The sequence below is a fragment of the Polypterus senegalus genome, chromosome 1 (assembly GCF_016835505.1).
Source record: "Polypterus senegalus isolate Bchr_013 chromosome 1, ASM1683550v1, whole genome shotgun sequence".
Lineage (NCBI taxonomy): Eukaryota > Metazoa > Chordata > Cladistia > Polypteriformes > Polypteridae > Polypterus > Polypterus senegalus.
Window position 1 is genome coordinate 216,564,692 of NC_053154.1, and position 17,276 is coordinate 216,581,967.

General features: G+C 38.3%; 1 protein-coding gene across 4 annotated transcripts in view; it reads right to left on the reverse strand.

Annotated features, from left to right (window-relative positions):
• LOC120539151 (prolyl 4-hydroxylase subunit alpha-1-like) overlaps positions 1 to 17,276 on the reverse strand; it is a 41,413-nt gene that overhangs the window by 14,199 nt on the left and 9,938 nt on the right. For 2 of the 4 annotated variants that reach the window (XM_039768956.1, XM_039768972.1), the window contains exons 4-9: positions 13,977 to 14,128; positions 9,482 to 9,619; positions 6,333 to 6,572; positions 5,901 to 6,103; positions 4,489 to 4,665; positions 2,908 to 2,978 (exon numbers count right to left, since the gene is read on the reverse strand). In XM_039768956.1, coding sequence (XP_039624890.1) covers positions 2,908 to 2,978; positions 4,489 to 4,665; positions 5,901 to 6,103; positions 6,333 to 6,572; positions 9,482 to 9,619; positions 13,977 to 14,128 — 981 coding nt within the window. Of the gene's footprint in view, positions 1 to 2,492; positions 2,564 to 2,907; positions 2,979 to 4,488; positions 4,666 to 5,900; positions 6,104 to 6,332; positions 6,573 to 9,481; positions 9,620 to 13,976; positions 14,129 to 17,276 lie in introns of all 4 variants that reach the window. The other 2 variants (XM_039768980.1, XM_039768965.1) reach the window with 2 other exon arrangements.

Sequence of the window (17,276 nt, forward strand, 5' to 3'; positions counted from 1 at the left end):
CCTATGTTAGTTGGGATGCGCTCCAGTAGACACTTGCGACCCTGTTCAGGACTAAGCAGGTTAGCAAATGACTGACCGAAATCGACAAAGAAGAAATTTTAAGATACTGTTTTTAACATTAAATTCAAATAATAATATTATTAATAATAATAGCAGCACATAATGCTATTTCATTCATTTGTATACAACTAAGGAGGAGCATATACTGGTATACAAGAATGAACCACACTGAGTCAATGTGAACACATCAATCAGTGAGACACCACTTCTTACTTTTCACCCACAATTTGGGATATTCTTGGCACAGATGTTGAATGAGCACGTCTCATGTCTTCACTATGAGCCAACGGAGTGTTTGTCGGCTTCAGCTTTTTAAAGCAAATTTACTCCATGAGAGTAAATTTACCCTCCTGTGCCTCTGTCATAGTTGTTGCAAACTGTACACATATAGTACATTGAAATCTAACAAAAATTGTACCCCATTGTGAGGATTCTTTTTTAAAATGGTACAGGAAATGTAACACTTTTTAGGGAGAGGTAGAATGAACAGCTCCCAAGTAACAGTTTGTGTGACCAATTTCATCTTGCCACAATATTAATATGTGAAAGATACCCTTCAGCAGCAACCTTACATGCAGAAGTGTTGCCTGTGTACACTCTGTGAGAACTAATAATTTGCTTTGCAAGTCCAAGGAAAATACCTAAAATGCATTTTGCTTATATTACAACTATGTACTATTCTTGCGGATTATTATTATCTCAAGTTAGCTTGCTTGGATTAATTAAAAATGTTATCTTTTCCACACATTTTTCTTTAAAACACATTTAAATTATTTGTTTACTGCGCTTCTCTGGCTAGAACACTGTTCTCTCAGTTGGATGAGCTGGCCATTGGCTATAAGTAGCAGACACTGCAAAAACTGGATTGGAATCATGTTTGGCAGCTTAAGCTGTTGTTTTGAACTCCACAATCAAAGTAAAGACAGAGGGAAAATTGAATGGACTGAAGACTTAGGAACTGGGAGTGTTAAAACGAGGCGATAATGGGAGCACTATAGGTAGGTGAAGAGATGGACAGAATGTTTGTCTGCAGGGGGGGAAATTCCCCCCCCCCAGAAGCTCTTTAAATAACTAAATACATAAAATAGGTAGATAAGCAAGTAAATAAATACATATAAACACACACACACACACACACACACACACTTTGGTCTATACACACACCGGAATCACTGAAAAGCATGAAAATTAAAAAGAAAGAAAAATCCTGACTTGGCAGTCAAAGTCACAGTAAGGCATTATGCAGACGTATTGCTATTGGTATAAAGGAGCACCAGTAGTGTTTCTTGAAACACTAAAGCTGAATAATTTGTTGGCTGAAAGTCCTCCGTGTCAGAGAGATGATGTGTAGCATTGTTCATAATGGCATTCGGTTTTGATTTAACTCTCTCTTTTGCTATGACCTCTAGGGGGTCCACAGTGTGACCTATAACTATGCTTGCCTTTAAATTAGCTTGTTGATTCGGTGGACAGTCTTGAAGTAATGTTACCAGCCAAGTTACAAAAAGAACATGAAAATACAAACAACCCCCTTAGGAATATTTTATTCTTCTACCAAATATAGACTTTAATACTTAAATTCCCCTTGCACTGTCTTTTAATATTAAAATCATGATATCTAAATAACTTCGATAGAATAGAAAAATCACTAAACCTACCCCAGCTTGTGCACGCTACCATGAAACTGTCCATTTCAAAGTATTAATGCATGCCCTGACTCTCATTATGACCTAGTGCAAGTCACTTAACAGGCCACAGCTGCAATTACATGCCCTTTCCGTCATCATTTTGCCATAACAGATCTCTAGAGCAGTTTCAAATTGCAGTCACCAAGAAAAAGCTTGATATAAAAAAAAAGCCTAGACAGCTATTTTTATAGTATTGCCTCACCAGTTTCAATTTAAAGTTTTCTTTTCAAGCATGTATATCATCTTTGATACTATCTAGTAGATGTAAACAATTGTGCTGCCAATTTCTTTTTCTTGTTTTTTGCCTTCATTCCACTTCTACCTCTTCAAAAGAATGTAAAGCCAAATCCAGAACAGAAAACTGAAGCCATGCAGAACATTTCCAAATTAAATTCACTTGAGTTCACCAACCAAAAGACCATACTGAAAAATGGTGACTTCTTTCAAATATATGATGCCAGTAACTAAATAAAAAGTAGAGCTTGATATAAAAATCACACCATTCATTAAGCTAAGATGTGCTAATCATGTAAAGTGACTATTAAGAACACAAAGATCAATTATTAACTTAACAGGAGGCTGTAAGTCTAGGTTATTAAGCAAAGAGCAGCAGGTTTATTAGATCAGTCATTCCATAAACACCCCTTTCCCCACCATCCCCACAGTGCTTTTCTGGACAGTCAGAAGGATGAACAGACATTAGAGGATCAAGAGCCTTTGAATAATTGCGGCAATGATCCTTACCTCTTGGAGACTCTGTAATGGGCAGTTGTCAGTTTGCCTGTTTGAGGATCATGAACGGTGGCACGTCTTAGCTACACACAGGAATACCCAGCAGAGCAACAGAAAGAAAGAAAAATAGGGATGGTCTCTTACTAGGTCAATATCAAATGCTACTGGCCCAATTTTAGGCCAGGATATTTAACAGAAAGAAAAGGCACAAACGTTAGTAAAGCCCAATTTGACTGGTCCCCTGGAAAGATAAGCAGTTGCAAGCAACACTCCTTAGAATGTGCCTCAAAGGTTCACAGAAGGATACAGGGGCAAAAGCCCATGCTTAGCATCCCACTGCACAGCCACTCTAAGGAGTGCTTCCTGCCTTGGGACAGGATGGCGGGCACCCCTGCATTGCCTGCCCAGCCACACCCTTTCTCCTTACCTTTTGCTAATCCTGTAATGGGCAGTCTCCAGTACTCCTGTAATGGGATTGGAGATTGTGGCTCTCCTCAGCTGTGAAGCCAACCAGCCAAAAAGGAAATGTGTTAAAACTACAGCTCCAAACCCACCACAGCTTGCAGAGCCACAACACTAAGTCACATGTTGTACTGTTGGAAGAGGGAAGCCAATCCAGTCAAATTTATGGGCCAATAAAAACAAAATTCTAAAAACTTGAGCCAGCTTCATGCGTCTTATTTTTACAAGCATCTTTTATTCTAATTTGTTTCTACACCTCATGTCATGTGGTTTGAATCAATAAATTATGTCAGAGCTGGAATGCATTTTTTTTCTTCTTTAATTCACTTCAGGAACAGCTACTCTACAATGCCACTAATCAAACTAAAGCCAACTGTCACATTCCATGACTTTTAGTGCAAGAGGATGTCAAACTTGATGAATGCAGTTGCTGATCTTGTCGTTGGAGCATGTTAATTTATGTGGCTACAAATCACATGGCATGTCAAATAATACTATTGATGTGATGAATTGCCTAGCAGACTTTCACATTACCCAAGTACAGCAAGCGCGACCCTTTTTCTGACAGCCAATAACATGAGGTTTGGCGGAGCCAGTTCATGTGCAATGGGTTTATGGGTTCAGCAAATTCAGCTGCAACCTTTATCTTTTCCATTCTACCATGGTACATAATAAACGAGACATCGGCTTGGGAGTTTCAAAACACCAGCATTACAGATTCCTCGTTGCTGCATTATATGCATTTTACCTCCAATAGAGCTCTCATTGGTGCTCAAATCTTACACACACCAAGCCCAACCCTATGGTTTAAGACAAAAAAAAAAAAGAAAAAAGTTTGCTTTTGTTTTGGTGTTTTGGGTGGGGGGGAATGGTCAGACTGAATCACAGGGTATGTCAAACTACTGGTGGTTACAGTCTTGGACCTTGACTGCCCCCAGCTCACCAACATTATGTAGATGAAGTCTGTGTGACATGATCTTAATCTGGAAGCACTACATGATAACATAGTGAATGTTTAATGAGAGGGACAATGTTTTCCCTTTAGGGGAAGCGTATAGAAGAATTGTATTTTTTTTTGTAAACTTATCACTAGGGAGTGTGTGTAATATATATATATATATATATATATATATAGAAAACACCCTTTTCAGGGGTTCGTAAACCATGATCAGCAGGGAGAGAGAGCAAAAAAAATTTAAAAGAGAATAACAGAAATTGTAAGAAGTGTGGTTGTATATATTTGCAAAAACAGGTTTTGGAATTAAACATTTTTTCAAAAAATTAGGTGCTTGTTTCTGTTGCAACAGACTGGCACATTTGTCTTCATTTTTTTGTGTCTGGAAGTTGTGTGCAGTGCAACTTTGTGTACCAAATACAAAAGATCTGATGCCCACACTAAATAGAAGACTGCAAGCTCTTTTTCTTGGCCAGGCATACATGCAAACTGCAGGACTGGGCTATGTCTCTGTGGACCGCATCTGTCATCATTTTTAAGTTATTTATAAAGTTATGACTTGAAAAAACAAATAAATAAATAAAAACTTACCCTGGGCTTAGCCAGCTCCTTCACGGTCTCAATCTCCTCATCAGAGATGACATCAAGATAGCGCACAATCCTGGGTTTGTCCCACTCATCCACCTGCTTGACTGGTCCAAGAATATATTTCGGGTTCCCATTGTTGTTGTAATAGCGGCAAAATAACCTTTTCTGTCTACGAGGTGTCTGAGAATGAAGTAACAACAAATGAATAAACAAAATCAACTGGCCACTAATTAGACATACACTAAGATCCAGTTCTGTACACAACAAGGTTTCACAACTAAATCAATATTTCTCTGACTCCGATGTTGTAATCATCACAACCATATATAAACAACACATTGAAAAAACACTGTCAAATAAAATGTCTGTCATCTTAGTCTGCCTTTGTAGGGAAACTGAAAGTTTTGCCTATAAATGGCAAATTCAATCTTTTTAAAAACTGAGCAAAATGAATAAAGTTAATAGGTTAAGTGGATCTTTCAAGCAAATTTAAGCCACCCTAAGATGACCTTGTGTGGTATAATCTGATGGAGCTTGCATTTAACCTAATAAGAATGCGTACCCTCCATGATAACAGTCAAGGTCTTAGCTGTTACTTGCCCTCTCTTTAACATAAGGGAAATGCATTACTGTTTTACTTTGTTACACCAGAGAATGAAATGGTAAAATTTCTTTTTTCTTCTTTTCTTTGTGTGGAAGGGCACTTGTGCTGCTCATAATTTTGAACGTGTTGAAAAATCAGATACTTGCACGCAGACCACACAGGGAAATTCTCCTTATAGACCAGTGAGGGAAAAGGGAATAAGAAAAAGAAAAACACACCACACCATAGCCTTATACAGTAATTCATTTTGCCAAAGAATTATTCTGTTGCTATGTTTAACTATTAGAAATTTGGATTGTGATGGGTGGATGTCAATTACACTGGTACACTCACATTTTGTCTAAGAAGCTGACTTGTTTGAGTCCAATTATCTTTTCCTTGGATGAACATTATTCATGTTATTAAATGGCTTCCTAAGAAAACAATTGCCGTCGACCACTAGCCTGGTCTTGGCAACCACATGGTTGATCCTGACAGAGCCACAAGCAAAACCTCCCCCTATGTATTTCAAGACATCTGAAACACACCAGGCTTAAGCCCTTCATCTAAACAACAATTAAAATAAAGTTAAACAGCTATTTACCAATTAGAAATGCAAAATAGCAGCAAAAATGTATGCATATGACAGAAAATGTAGAGGCTCAACTTCAAAAGAGCAGGCCACCTTGCAGAGAACCATCATTGCATGACTGCATCTCACACCGAACAATTTTTGTATATAGTACAAAGAAATTTTGGGCATAACACCACAATCAAAAGCATATCTGAAAATAATGGGAATATAAGCTAGGTTTTAGAGAAAAATCTTTACCAGTTTGATGCCTTCTCCTCTGCAAAGCTGCTCATACTTCTTTCTCTCTGGCAAGTAATCAACTGAAGGTCCTTTTTTAGTTCTGCCTACTTCTTCTTCTTCTTTCTTTTTGGTGCCCTCATCTGCCTGTTCCATTTTCATCTGCTTAGCAAGCATATACTCAAAATATTTCAGATTTCCATTTGCTCTTTGGTGATCAGGGTCTGTGAAGGAAAATAAAATGCAAGCAGTCTGAAAAGATATAAACAAACAAACAAACAAATACACAGTACACTAGAAACAGAACTACTACCAGTCGTTAAATGGTGCCCATGTATCAAGAGGGTTCAGTCAATTAGATTCAGCAAGAACATATTGCTAAACAAGACCAGTAAGAGTGAATGTGGCAATTACCCCATATTACCCCTTCCCCACCTTTACCCAGGTACATACCCAGCTTCAGAAGTTTCTTGGTAAGAACAAGTGCTCGGTCCAGGTCTCCTTGCTGGTAGACAGCATAGCTGAGGTAATCGAGAAGTGTGACCTTATCGACTGGTGACTCTTCTCCATCATCTAGTTGGCTCAATGCCTGTGCCATCCACAGCTCTGTGTGGTAGTAATCAGCATCTGAGTAAGCAACTTTACCCAACTCATAGCAATCATCTACTGTCAAAGTGGCCTTGTGCGTCACACCTGAAGAAAGGAGGCAGACAAAGACTAGTTAGTACACTCAGTGAAGAGCAGAATGACACACAGCAGAAACCAATTGTTGGCTCTTTAACAATCAAACATTAAACACTAAAATAAAAGTGAGAAATGATTAAGATTTAAAATTTGCCTAAAAGCTTCAGTACCCCAAAGCCATCTTCTGAAACAGAAAATGGGATTTAACCGGGAAATATTTTTTAGTTTGTCTAACTTTAAAGATGTAGTATATTGTATACACCAAAAAATACTGAACTTGTTTGAATCCTTCTTTGCACATTGGGAGGAGATGTTCAGATTTCATAAAGACAATGTCTATGTGGGGTACCTAGTTTTATTTCCTTCTCTTACATCACAATAATGGCACATACATAAAAAACAGAAACCAGGCTTTTATCAGTGGCGACAACTGCTTTTACAGAAGCAGATGATTTTAATAATATATGCTGCATGAATTGTGGTCACAGAGACTCTACACAAGTCCAATTTTTGTTTGTATTTCTATAAAGAAGTGAGTGGATTCTACTTTAATGCATCCTTGTTTCTTTATTAATGCCATGCTTTTAACAAAGTCATATCAAGTACTCAGCCTCTACTGCCTTATTTTATGACCAACTAAGCATCACAGTTCTTCTGTCTGCTTAATTTTATTTACTCACTTGTTTTAAAATTCAGGACCTTTCATCACTTTTCTCTTGAACAACCATATAATTGAACAATGAGCTGCATATAACCAAGAGGAGTTAAAAAGCTAACCTGACCCTGTTTGCACCTGTCTATGTTCAAAGTAACGGTTTAAAAAAAAAAAATAATACACACATTGCACGTAAATAATAAAATTGTGAATTACCTTAGACAACAAAAAGACAACTGAGCCATGATGCTGGCATTTAGTAAACAAGTTTTGTTTTATATAGCCTCTCGCACTGTGTGCACATGATGCCATCGTCATTTTGATCAGCACTTAAATTTAAGCATAGTAAACCTCTGGTTACCCACGGAGGATTATCAAAATATTACGGAAATATACTACTGTCATTAACCACAACTGTCTGATTAACTGGTCAAATTACACTTAAAGAATTACACATTTATAAAAGAACCGATAGCCATGTTTAACCTTTAAATATATTTCTTCCACCTCTGGGTTTTGATGAACGAAAATGTTTCATTATGCTTCTGAATCTAAACTCATTTCATTTTAGCTAAACTTATATACAGTGATCCCTCGCTATATCACGCTTCGACTTTTGCGGCTTCACTCTACTGCAATTTTTTTCTCATACACACTTAAGTCATTACGCATGTGCTTTGAGAACTTTTATCTAAGCTCCACAATGGCTCCTAAACGTGCTGCTTTTTCTAAGCCTTCTGACAATAAAACTAAGCGCCGGAGGAAGATGCTTACTATCCAGGAGAAGGTGAAACTATTGGATATGATCAAAGATGGCAATACCCTAGAAAAGCCCCCTCGCGCATATGAAAAGACAGCGCCAGCAACTGCCTATCAAGATGTTCTTCAGCCGCGCACCCAGACACCCACTGCCTACTCCTAGTACTCCTTCAGCGGAAGAAGACAACGACGCACCTGCTGAAGAAGCTGCACCACCTGAAGACTCTCCTACTGAGGTCGTGCCTTCATAGGTTAGTGGTTGTGTGTAAGTAATTAAATGTACAGTACAATCATCTACTATATAAAAGTGGTCGGGATTGACCTTCCGTCCCGCGAGTGCAAAGCGTAGCGGTATTCCGCTTATCACACACTTACTACTTGCGGTACGAAGCGATACGATGTGAGCAGAGTTCTGGTGCTCCCTTCGTTCCCTTGCTTTTGTGCGCGATGCGCTGGAAAAATAGACAAAATTGTGTCTCTGGAAATAATCAATGTTGATGGAGTACAAATGTCTCACCGCGTAGTAAATATCAGGGGAGATGGTGCTTGCTTATTCTCATCTGTAGCTTATTTAGATTCGGGCTGGCATTGTACGACTTTGGACAGGCACTCGAGGGGATAAAAAAACACTTAGGTTTTAGGGAGATGTTACGAATGGGCACTTTGATGTTCTCATTCCCTACACTTACATGCCCGATGTACACATGGAGCGCACACAAATTGAGGATAAAAGTCGGTCGCCTTAAAAGGCGGGTAAGCCTAGTAATATGATATTTGTAATGTCTAATATGTCTTATTTTCTCTTATTTTGTGTAATATATTGGGTAATGTGTATAATGGTGACTAAAGGGTATTAGTTCATGTCTAGAGGGCTCTAATAATGTTAAAAAACTTATTTAGAAGGTCGTAAACAGGTCTTCTACACTAACTGTGAAAATATTCGATTTCTAAATAATCTTACTTCGCGAAAATTCATTCATCACGGTAGAGTCTGGAACGGATTAACCGTGATAAACAAGGGTTCACTGCATATACATACATACACACACACACACACACACACACCCACACCACACAATGGCAACACAACCCTCAGAATGAAATATATTACTGTAATTGGGCTCCTGGTGTTCACTAATGAACTACTAGAAATATTTTGTGGATATTCAATTACTCTGGATTTGGATGCTCTGAAAAAGGAGAAATTAGTTAGATTACACCCGATAGACACTGATGAGCAATGTCATGCACACAACAATCACACCATTCATGAACTGAGATAAAAACTACGCACCCCGAGTGGGGAAAAAAAATAAAATAAAAAGCATCAATATGTCAAAATATTTTTTAAACCACCACACACAAGCCAATAAGTGAACTTAAACATTATACAACTTAGTAATATTACAGTAATAGTACAATACTTATACGACTCGCTCTTTACATCACTTACACATATATGTCCTCATTAAAATAGGTAAACAAAGTAAACCACTCTCCATACCTGGAAGGTCACCACTAGAAAATGTTTTTGTGTCTAGGTTATAAGTGTCTTGTAGACGAAGCAATGCCTTCGCTGCCCCAATCTGGTCTTCATCAGTAGGAAAGTATTGTTTCTGAAGAGTTAGGTTGGAGATGAAGCCTACAATGAAGTATACCAGATACAAAAGCAACATGTGAAAAAATAAATCCAAATGACTCTCTTAGACATTTGAAAAAGAAATTAAAATCTAAAGACACCTTCACTTTTGTCTCATGGGTTTTCAGTATTTATCCACTAGATTTAAATAAATTACATCACGGATTATAAGAAATACTCTAATAAAGTTTTTTGATAGAAATATTTATCGAAATATAAATAAATATGTGTAATTAGATGCTCCAGGAGAAAATTAGGAAAAACCTAAAACTCTGCCTTAGATGAGCAAGTTGGGCAAATAAACGAATGAAAGTTAAGGACAAATTATATTACAAAACAATATGTTTTGTACACAGATGTTACACATTATGTAACATAATGCTCTTCAGAGAAAAGTTGCACAGTATACCTTAAACATTATTAGGCACAAAAATGGCAATTCACCTATTGCCATTACCAAAAGAGAATAAATACATACATACATCTCAAATTAGCAAATACATACAGATAAACAGATTTACTCAAACAATTGTTCTTAAACTTTTCTATTACTTAAACATAATGTCAGGCCACAGCAAAATAGTAATTTATATTGCCAATTACAATGACACAATGCGATTCCAAAAAGTGTCAGTGGAAACTTGCACATTTTAGAACTCTATTTTGCAGAAACAAAATTTAAATTTGCAAACTCAATAAATTATTTCAGGCAATACATATAATATAAATTGGTACAAGATAAAGTCAATTCTGAAATAAGTATTTCTTTTAATAAATGGTCGTATATCCAACATACAAATCTGCTAAACCCCAAAATCACTGTGATGAAAGCAACCCAGCACACATGCTTCACTAAAAAAACAAAATCCTTATTTATGTGTGTATATATATTTTGCATTCATTAAAACTACTTTAGCATTCAATGAGAGTGCAGGGCCTCATTACTTGTGGTCTCTAATCCTCAGAGAGAGTTAATCAGAAACCACATTAATGAGCCATTTCCACCCGAAGTCTGTTTGTGCACTTTGACAGCAGACCAAATGGCTATGCTATAAATGCCAAGTGAGCTTCAAAAACAAAAAATGTGAGAGTGTACCAGTGTAACAGACATTCGTCTCTTACAATTATGGAAGACAGTTTGTAAAACAGACCCAGCTCTGTGCACAAAAAGGTAACCTTTGTGAATTACATTAAGAACCTGGTTTAAATAACTGCACTATATAATTAAACATTTGGATCCATTTGAAACTTGGGTAGCACATCCAACCACCTGTAAACTTCTGCACTATTTATAGATCTCTAGAAATATCAATAAAATATTCACTGTAATGTTTCTTTAAACCTTTTTTATTTCTCCTTCTGACCCAATCTTGCCCTTCTTCGTGTTTTAGGGACCTAGTCCATAGAGACCATCCGATTGGGTGGGAGAGTTTTAGTCCTCCTTGGAAAATCTCCACCAACAGTCATAAACCCTTTCGCCACAACCAATCACGTTGTTTAAATTGTGCATGGTGTCAACCCATTCTGAGACACTCCAAACTATTCATGTCCCTTTTCCATTGAATGCAATGGTGCGTCATGACCCTGTGAGACACAGTTTAGGAAACTAAGTTCAATTGGATTCATGCAAATCAATGTGCTGATGCTCATTAATGGTAGCAATTAAAAAGTAATCAATTACAGAAAGCTCAGTTTCCAGATTTCTTTAGTACCACATCTAAAGACACGGATGTCTTCAGACCTTGTGACCAAAAACCTTTAAACTCAATTTTAACACAGTGAGAAGCATTAGAGAATCCGGGAGTTCCGCAAAAATAAAGCTTTGAGATTTTAATATGCATGGTTATATATAAAAAGGTTTAAAAAAAATAAACAGGGGGTGGGTGGAGTGAAAAAGAAAAAACACACACAAACTAAATGTAAAGTAGCTAGGCAATGTGTTAGATACCGTATCTACCCAATCTTAAAATGTTACATGACCAACTATATTTAAGAAGACCTACATTTCCTGAACAAAGGTTGAAATATTTTGAGAGAAACTGAGAGAAAGGAAACTAATCTGTGATTTGCATATGTCATTTGCAGCACCTGCACAGCCAATCAAGCAGGTTGGTATAGACACAGTTTGAACTTTCACAGATATCTCTTTGGGGCAAGGTCAATAGGACATATTTTGTCTGTGCACTTGAATGCAGATCCATATACAAGGAAAACGTGACTTTGTCTTAATGTGTCATGCTCTTGGGATTAATAAAGTATCTATCTATCTATATAAAGGAGGGTTTGATCCACTCAGTCATGTCCTATAACTAATATAAACTGAGAATATCAGTACTAGTTTTTCCATTCATACAAATGCAAGCTTGACCTATAATTCTTGTATTTCTGTCACCTCTGTTCATCAATAAAACTGATATTCACATTTCTATTTTAAAATCTTTGTATTGACTTTTTTGAAATGCTACCACTTTCAGGTTAAATGGATGGATTAGACAATTACCCTGTGGCATCTCACAAAATTGTATTTTAAACCATTTGGGGCATAATCAATTGACAAGACATTAAAAAGCTAGATAAGGCAATAACACACAGCAATGCACTTTGTAATCATGAGTAGCTGAAGCAGACTCTTGCTTCCTAGTGCTGTGCTAAAAAAAACCCCAAGAGCAGCAGTAAAAATAGAAAGGGCACAACAATATTAGCTGTGAATAGGATGACGGGAATGCGATGAGGGCAGTCCTTTGAGGACAAGCTCACAAGCAATTTACACATTACCCTGACTGACAGTGTGGGAGATTACACTGGGAAATGCCCTTTACAATGGATGCTGCAAAATGACAACTGAGAAAACAAACATTCCATTTGGTCTAATAGTTTCTTCCTAATGTGCTTGCGAATAATTTGATCCATTTCAATTTTCTAATCAGCTTTCATCTTACTCTAAGATGGACAGAAAAATAGATATGAGCAAAACTGTTAATGGTAAAATATATAGAAAGTCTTCAAATAAAATTCTATTTTTCAATGAAAATACAAACTGAAATAAGCCTTTTGTTGCAGTGACAGAAATTAAATGTTTAGCAAATAAAAGGGAAATATTGGAAATGATTTCAAGTACAAAACGACATGCTTTTTAATGTGACAGGAAGACAGGCACAAAGGACTAAGGAATGGTTAAGCACCAACCAATGTACCAAAAAGGATAAGAAGTAAAAATTAGCACATTTCCCATAAATTCTGATAATTTCATTAACGCTCACATAGTTTAAATAACAAATGTGGCATGTCAAAGGTAGCAACTCCTCAACCACTTTGGGATAACAATTTCATTGTCTCTCTGGATTACATAATTTAACTTTGAGCACTGTGTCCCAACATTTGTGGTCGAGACCCAGTTTTACCTTTTTAAGTTCCTTGACCATTTTGGAGCGGGGGGGGAGGGTTTGGGGGACGGACTGGGGGCTATATGTGGTTGGATTTTCACACTATGGCAGTGTTGTACATCACTTCAGTGGAATGGGGGTATGTCCCATGTGATAATAAACCAGAGATAAAATGGTTTATACTGCATATTATAATATTTATTTTTTTTTTAAATCTCTGCATAATCGGTGTGAGTAAAAGGCAACACTGGCACCCAGCTCTATTATTTTTAAACACTTTTCTGAAGTTAAATACACACAAAGATGAAATTAGAAAAGAAAAACGGCAAGCAGAAAATTAACTGATGGAGCCAAGTCATTGAACAGAATAAAGCGTGTTATTTTCTATAGCTGATGGATATGCCATTTTTCAGAATGTGATAAGAACAGAACATGACAGTGCTTCAGAGTAAAAGTAATTAGCAACCGTTTTCTGTTGGTACATATTTATTCAAATGTACTGTATATTGAGGCAGTGCTAATTATAGGATTTCATGCTAACAGAGAGTCGAGATTTTTAGCACTGAACGAATCATCTTCAAATCACCTGTGTAACACTATCAACTATAATTTTAATATGGAGTTCTGCTGCAATCACTTTAGCACCAAGGACTTTATGGAGCATGTTTAACAGTAAGTAGCTCAAATGAAGTAATTTACGCCCTGGTAAAAAAAATACAAATATTGTATACAGATTAGTACCTTGTTAACCAGCTTCATCAATGAGCCTCCATTATAGTGCCATTAGTTAATTGTATGTGCCAGAAGTACTATGTAACCGAGTTAGTCACTTATAATACTAAAGACACAGCTAGAGTGCAAATATAAAACATATAAAAAGAACACCATATATGCACAAAGAATTTACTAAAAATACATATATTAAATAAAAAAATAAAAAAAGGTCAGACTTTATTTTAATGTTTGTGGCCTCTTACCATCAGACATATCTTTGAGCACTAGGCTCTCCAGTTCACCCCACTCGGTATTCAGCCTCTTCATCAACTTAAAGGCATTGACAGGATGACCCAGGAAGCCCTCAGGATCCTTGACAGCTATGGCAGAAAGCTTGTCCAACTTGGATGCCCACCTGTAAATGTTATCCTATTACAATTAGACTGCTTCATATATTTATTTTCATATTTCATCTATTTTAAACAGTGTTACAAAATCAGTTAGACTCAATACCTGCCTATCTAGATTGGGAGGAAAATCAAGTTCTCATATGATGTAACCACTCGGGGGGGGAAAATATCCAAAAAATTAATGAATGGCTTGGTATATTCATTTAATTGAAGACAACGTTAATAAAATGTCTCATAAGATTCTAAAAGCACTTTTGAATAGTTTGTGTAGTTAATCTACTTTTTCCCAAACTAAGTAAAATAGGACATTTTTCTCCATTGTGTTATGGTAGGTGGATAGGATTCTTCCTAATTAGCAAGATAAAACAGTGAACTACCAACACAGAATAAGTCATCACAAGAGGTTGTTCATTAGGCAGGGTGTTATAAACTAAGTTTTAGGTTTGATGGTCATTCAAAAAGATGTAATATTTTCTTTTACTAGAGTAGAAGCACGAGACAATGTTTTTTGACCCAGGCACATTTTCGATAGTATAACTTGACTTACAGCGCATCACTTTTTCCACATTTTGTTATGTTACAGCCTTCTTCCAAAATCGATTAAATTCATTTTTTTCCTCAAAATTCTACACACAACACCCCATAATGACATAATGATGTGAAAAAAGTTTGAGATTTTTGCAAATTTATTAAAAATAAAAAAAAACTGAGAAATCACATATACATAAGTATTCACAGCCTTTGCTATGAAGCTCAAAATTGAGCTTAGGTGCATCCCATTTCCCCTGATGATCCTTGAGATGTTTCTGCAGCTTAATTGGAGTCCACAAGTGGTAAATTCAGTTGATCGGACAGGATTTGGAAAGGCACACACTTGTCTATATAAGGTCCCACAGTTGACAGTTCATGTCAGAGCACAAACCAAGCATGAAGTCAAAGGAATTGTCTGAAGACCTCAGAGACAGGATTGTCTCGAGGCACAAATCTAGGGAAGGTTATAGAAAACTTTCTGCTGCTTTAAAGGTCCCAATGAGTACAGTGGCCTTCATCATCTGCAAGTGGAAGAAGTTCGAAACCACCAGGACTCTTCCTAGAGCTGGCCAGCCATCTAAACTGAGCGATCGGGGGAGAAGGGCCTTAGTCTTGGAGGTGACCAAGAACCCGATGGTCACTCTGTCAGAGCTCCAGAGGTCCTCTGTGGAGAGAGGAGAACCTTCCAGAAGGACAACCATCTCTGGAGTAATCCACCAATCAGGCTTGTGTGGTAGAGTGGCCAGATGGGAGCAACTCCTTAGTAAAAGGCACATGGCAGCTCACCTGGAGTTTGCCAAAAGGCACCTGAAGAACTCTCAGACCATGAGAAACAAAATTCTCTGGTCTGATGAGACAAAGATTGAACTCTTTGGTGTGAATGCCAGGCGTCACGTTTGGAGGAAACCAGGCACCGCTCATCACCAGGCCAATACCATCCCTACAGTGAAGCATGGTTGTGGCAGCATCATGCTGTGGGGATGTTTTCAGCGGCAGGAACTGGGAGACTAGTCAGGATAAAGGGGAAGATGACTGCAGCAATGTACAGAGACATCCTGGATGAAAACCTGCTCTATAGCGCTCTTGACCTCAGACTGGGGCGACGGTTCATCTTTCAGCAGGACAACGACCCTAAGCACACAGGCAAGATATCAAAGGAGTGGCTTTAGGACAACTCTGTGAAGGTCCTTGAGTGGCCCAGCCAGAGCCCAGACTTGAATCCGATTGAACATCTCTGGAGAGATCTTAAAATGGCTGTGCACCAACGCTTTCCATTCAACCTGATGGAGCTTGAGAGGTGCTGCAAAGAGGAATGGGTGAAACTGGCCAAGGAAAGTGTGCCAAGCTTGTGGCATCGTATTCAAAAAGACTTGAGGCTGTAATTGCTGCCAAAGGTGCATCGACAAAGAATTGAGCAAAGGCTGTGAATACTTATGTACATGTGATTTCTTAGTTTTTTTTACTTTTAATAAATTTGCAAAAATCTCAAGTAAACTTTTTTCACGTTGTCATTATGGGGTGTTGTGTGTAGAATTCTGAGGAAAACAATTAATTTAATCCATTTTGGAATAAGGCTTTAACATAATGTGGAAAAAGTCATCCGCTTTCCGGATGCACTGTATCTTTGTTGATTCAGACGAAGTTTCCACAAATTGGTGAAGAGTGCACTTTACCATGAGCAGACTCCCGATTACTGAAAAAAAATCTAATTGAAGGGTCTTCCCCCACTGCCAAAAGAGGTTTTAGATTATCTAGGAGTGCAATTTTCAAAACACTAGTATAATCTGGAGTAGTAAAAAAAGGTTGGACAAAAGATTATATTTTGATTTGTTCAAATACTGGTAGTCCCCAAGTTATGGACATCCAACATATGACTTATTTTATGAACAGGGCCGCAGCTGCTCCTTCATGTGTCTGGGGGATGCAACACAGGCTCCTCAGCAACGGACGCTCCATCATCTTCAGCCTGGAGATGCTGCAAGCGGTGGCTGGAGGGGGTGGTTTCGCTGCTTGCGCAATGTAGTGTCCCTCGGGCGACTCCGATTGATGAATGGGGCAGTGGGGGCTGCACCCCATTCATTCTCAGTGGGCTGCTGGGTGTGCGTCATACGCTCGTGTGCAGGACAGAGGATTGATGGAGCAAAGGGAGGTGGTTCGCTGCTCGCCCACAACGCTGCCAGAGCTACTGCTCCAAACTGGACAGAGGCCGGAAAGGGCGGGGGCATTTCACTGCCCGCCTACCACACAGACTTGCAGTATCCCTCGAATGGCTGCCCCGTTCTTTCGCATTGAGTGGCTGGTGAGGCTGCAAGTGGTGACCCGGTTGTGGCTGAATGGAGGCTATTGAGGGTGAATAGGGTGGCAGCATTGTAGTGTGCCTCAGGTGGCTGCCTGTTGAATGGGGGCGGTGGTGGGCGATTCACTACCTGCCTCTGGCTGCACTGTTTGCTCTCGGTGGGCTTATGCTGCAGGCAGCATATTATATGCAAGTGGAGGCGACTGTGTGGTGGGCGGGGCGTGAACTGCCCCTCGCTGCCCCCATTCATTCTCAGTAGCAAGCCTGCTTGTACTGTTACGTACATAGCAGGAAGTTGTCTCTTGTCAGTACACCAGACGTGCTGT